Below are 5056 nucleotides of genomic sequence, written 5' to 3'. Positions count from 1 at the left end.
AAACATGCAGTTACATTGACACTCGAGTTGAGTTGTTTGAGTGTTCGTAATAGTCATGAGACACCTCAAAAGACGCAATTTCAAACTTTAGCTCTTAAGTAAATTATTGATCTCCTGTCCTCACCTTATTAGTCATGCAAACATATTTTAAGTATTGAGTGATAAAATGTGCGTTCATTAGGGCAAAACTCTTTAACCAATCTCATTTTTACAGTTTTGTAGTTAAGATCCTCCGTGTAATTGTAAATTTCAGACGATCTTATCTCATTCAAATTCCTTACAACAAGAAGTTCAATTTACCATTGCAAAAAAAAAAAAAAAAAGATTTTTTACACAACATAATACACATTAACTTATCATAGCTTGTATGTTTATATTAGGAGGGACTTTGACTCAACGTTGAATTGAATCAATTACCTCTAAAGTGGTGTGGTAGCTTACCTAGCAAAACTAGAATGCTAAAACTTGTATTTTAAAGAAACTAAACCAATAGCAATTCTCTAAAAAATTAATAAAATAATTAAGAAACTATAAGCGTAAAATGAGCAGAAGAAATTGTTATGACGAAACTACCCCTTAAAGAAAATCAAGAGTTTTATTACATCCATAAAAAAGAAAAGAAAAAGAACAATTAGGAAGAGAAAAGAGAGAAGGCGTGGCATGTTTTGATTCCTTTATATAACTCTAATTTTCTCTTCCCAATTGTCTCTCTCTCTCTCTCTCTCTTTACCACCAAAACAAACACCACAACAAAACTCCGTCACGTTTATCCAGTTCTCTCTCTCTCTCTCTTTATCTCTCCAAATTCACCTTTCGTTTCTGTTCATCTGAGAATCGGATCGAGCGAGAGAGAGAGAGAGGCGAAAGAGATTCCATGGCGTCATCGACCACCGTTAGCACCGCCGTGAACACCGAGCGAAGCAGAGCCAGATCAAGAAAGAAGAAGAAGCAATTCCAACAGCTCACACAAAACTCCTCTTCTTCTTCGAATCATTCATCGTCGAATTGGAAATCTCAGGCTCAGCAACGGAGCTACTCGACCAGGCTCCTCAAAGCCCTCCGCCACGTCACCCAAAACGGCCGAGGAGTCCGCGACGCCGCCGACAGAGCACTCGCCGCCACCGCGCGTGGCCGCACGCGCTGGAGCCGCGCGATCCTCACCGCGCGCGGCCTCCGGCTCAAGCGCCGCCGCAGATCCGTCGCCAAACGCCACGCGCCGGCGTACTCCTCCGGCCGATCGCGCAGGCCCAGGGTGAGCGTTCTCCGGCTGAAGGCGAAGAACTTGCCGGCGGTCCAGAGGAAAGCCAAAGTCCTCGGCCGCCTCGTTCCCGGCTGCCGGAAGGAATCTCTGCCGGTGATTCTGGAAGAAGCCGAGGATTACATACCGGCTCTCGAGATGCAGATCCGAGCCATGACTGAACTCCTCAATCGGCTCGCCGGCTCGGCTCACCCATCGGCTTCTTCTTCTTCTTCTTCTTGATTTTTTAGTTTTTTTTTTTTTTTTTATATATATATGTATATCTTCCTGTTCCACTACTTATCAGTTTTCTTTCTCTCGTTAAATATAATCTCTTTTCTAATTTTTTTTATTTTTTATTTTTAAATATCAATTTGTGAGTGAGTGACGTCTTCTATACTGGCAATTAAAGACGAGATCCGGATATATCCTCTCTGATCGTCAGTTTGCGTGACAAATAACAATTATGAAGGAATTAATGTCGTTCTAAATTACGTTTATCAACTTGCTAAATATAGAAACTGAAATGAGAGGACTAGCCTCTCTGGGGGTTATGTCAGTTAGTCTCTCACTCTCTTACCCAATGCGATGCAAATTGCAGATACTATGGAATACAAACAATGCTGACAAACTATGCGATATGATTACAACGATCAAAAGATAAGAAAGAAACAAGATTCGAAAACATCATCAATGATTTTAAAAAAAAATTATGAGGAAAAGGGGAGAGATCTGAGAGGAAATTATAAATGTCTAAATGTTAGTTTGAAAATTGTCATAATGTTTTTAGTTTTGACGAAATCTTTTTTTTTTTTTTGGAATGGAACATTTCAGTATTTAAATAAACAAAAATCAATTGAATTTCGAGTTTCTATTGTTCTTTTGTATTATTATGATTTTGGATTATCGACAATTTTTTTTTTTGTTTCATTTAAAAAAAATTTGGAATTTTTTTTCTACTATAGGCAAAAATCAACAATATTTTAAGTCGCGACATAGAGCATAGTAGAGGCTGAGTCGGATATGATGAATGTGATCAGAAATGGACCAAAAATATAAATTAGGGGCTATAACATGCAAAAAAAGAAAAAACAAAAGTTTAAGAATGTGGTTAATTTATAAATTTTTAGAGTAATAAATAATAATATTAGTAAAAAGTGTGAAAAAAAAAGTGAAACTGATGGCATCTTTATGTTAAAAGAGTGAAAATGGTATGCATGTTCAAAAAGCGTTAACATTCGCATATACTTGATCGTATATTTCCTATATTACATTTTGAGTTGAAAACTCTTCGTAAATATGTAAATTAAGAATGATTTGTATTGTTATATGGTGTTTTTTTTTTTATCATCGTGGAAAGACATAAATACAACGTGTCAGCACATCAAACCGATACTTAAAAGGGATCTCAAAATAGATTCAAGGCTCAAGCGTTACTAAATCAATTTTCGACCAATTTTGATGAGCTTTTAAATAAAATCCCACATGATTCAACTTGAGAAACACTTTTTGACAAAGCTTTAATGTTAAGTTCAAACACAAGATTGAAGAACCTTTCGCTCTTTCAAAAACCTCAAATTTATTTACTATTCTTCGCTCCTACTTTTAATCAAACTAGCTTCCACATTTTCTTTCATTTAAATTTGTTATTGATAAAGTACAATAATACACGGTATATACTATTCTTTGTTACCAACCAAGTACAAGTGTACATTATTGATGCTATTCATACCATTTCCACTCTAGACATGCAAGGTTAATTTTGTCGTGTCAAGTTTATCCACGTAAATATTTTGACGTTACATGCTATATATTTATATATTAGTGGTCGATAATAATTTGTCGTGCGTTTGAGTTTGACCCTAGAGTTCTTTTTTTCACTCTCTCCTTAATTAATACCAAATGCTACAAATACACTCAACAAGATATACATACACACACATAATAAATGTAGTGAGGGAAAAGTCGGCGTCAAAGGGCATGAATCCACGTGTGTCAAAAACTTTCAGGTCCCCTAAACCACACGGGTGTTCCTACATTCATCGCTATCACTATTTCACTATATATATATATATATATATATATATATATATATATATATATATATTGTATTGCTCTCTCAAATTGGATACATTCACTTATATAAATATAGATAGAAGAGAAATATAGAGAGACTTGGCCTATGTTTTTTAAAATATTTTTTTGAGAGTTTTTTTTTAATTTCTTTCAATTTTTTTACATTTTTTTTTATTGAACGAGCATTTTTCTACATATTTATTACACGTGATATCAATCATACCATCAAATATAAAAAGAATACTTTTTTTATAAAAAAAATTCGGGTGATTCTTGTTTTGTTTTTTGTGTTGTTGAAATGCTAGTAATTGGTAATTGGTACATGGTAAAAGAATAGTATAGAGAAAATAAGGACCGCTTTATATATGTATAATATGTGTGTGTAAAAATTAGTTAGAAATTGAACAAAAAAAAAAAGATAGTTGATGAACAAACATGAAACGTCACATAAATTGGTCCTTGGTATATCAAATATTGATCCAAAGTTCAAACCCACCATGTGCCTTATTTATGCCTCTCATCCTTTTCCTTTTCCCTTCCCAAGAGAAAAACCAATGGTTAATTTTCAAAAAAAGAAAAAAAAAAAAAAAAAAAGAGGGAGAAAAACCAACAGTTTTGCTCTCACCCAAATTCGACTCGCCACCTTCCAAACTACTAGTTACCAAAGTACACAAATTATTAACTGAATTTTACCTCTCTTTTTCTTTTTCTTTTATTTTTATATAACTATTAGCTACTTTTGTACTCTCTCCTCTTATTTGTTTTCCGCATGGTTAACTTAATTCAATTGAAGTAAAAGCACTGTTAAAAAAAAAAGTTACATATATGAGTATGAAAACAAATACAAATAAAGCATTGGAAGAATGTGGGGGGTTTTATTTATTTATTATTTTTTTTTACAACGGATGAGAATATGACTATGGGATTAAGCAACCATATATACACCACACAATACACGCATATATATATTATATATATATTTCCATTAAATAGCCGACATTCAACTGCTAAAGCTCCTTCCAAGGATTTGCATCGACCACCAAACTTTAGCTATAAAAAAAATAAGCTTAATTATTTATATCTTTAGTAGACGCAATTTGTAAAGCACAAACATATATTTGCCAGATATAATCAAAGCATTACTATAAATTCTCCTTTCTTTTTATATATAAACAAAATTAACTCTCCTTTCTTTAAGTTGAAAAAAAAGTGCAAAATAACAAATAAAATACGTAGAAAAAAAAAAGACGTAGAGACTAGGTAGCAATATTCCTAACTATAATTCATTAGTAATAATATGATCGAATAATGTGGGCATTCGGTACTTGATCATATGGTTAATGGGATAATTAATTATGGCGCGCAACGAGATTTTATTAAACATAGACGATTACTTTAGCACAAACTTTAGGTGAAGTCAAATCATGATTAAGGATATCAATCACTAATTGGTTGTGAGGTGAGACTGAAAACATATATTGCGGTGGTTTCATTTTTTGACATCACATCAGTCACCCGAGTATGTGACTTCCTCTTTACTGTCAAGCTAAATTAACTATTATTGGCACCTCTTTTTCTCTCTTATTATATTTATTTGCAAATATGGGGTTACAAGTTACAACGTACGATTATTTAGCTAGCTAGAGGAACATATTTCTATATAATTAATAATTGGGAAAACAACACATTTATACCCTGTGTTTTAGTGAAATGTCGAGTTTAACCCTCGGTTTTCAAAAATGT

General features: G+C 33.4%; 1 protein-coding gene across 1 annotated transcript; it reads left to right on the top strand.

Annotated features, from left to right (window-relative positions):
* Positions 1 to 645: 645 nt before the first annotated feature.
* LOC149392657 (transcription factor bHLH148-like) lies at positions 646 to 1586 on the top strand. Its single transcript, XM_089618433.1, has one exon. It carries the CDS (start codon positions 875 to 877, stop codon positions 1478 to 1480), a length of 606 nt encoding a protein of 201 aa, XP_089474559.1. The 5' UTR covers positions 646 to 874; the 3' UTR covers positions 1481 to 1586.
* Positions 1587 to 5056: the final 3470 nt, after the last annotated feature.

Source organism: Urtica dioica, chromosome 6 (assembly GCF_054948205.1).
Source record: "Urtica dioica subsp. dioica isolate 48M chromosome 6, U.dioica_male_clone48M_v1_H2, whole genome shotgun sequence".
Classification (NCBI taxonomy): domain Eukaryota; kingdom Viridiplantae; phylum Streptophyta; class Magnoliopsida; order Rosales; family Urticaceae; genus Urtica; species Urtica dioica.
The sequence above is the reverse complement of the archived record's forward strand: the minus strand, read 5'-3'. Positions and strand labels throughout refer to the sequence as shown.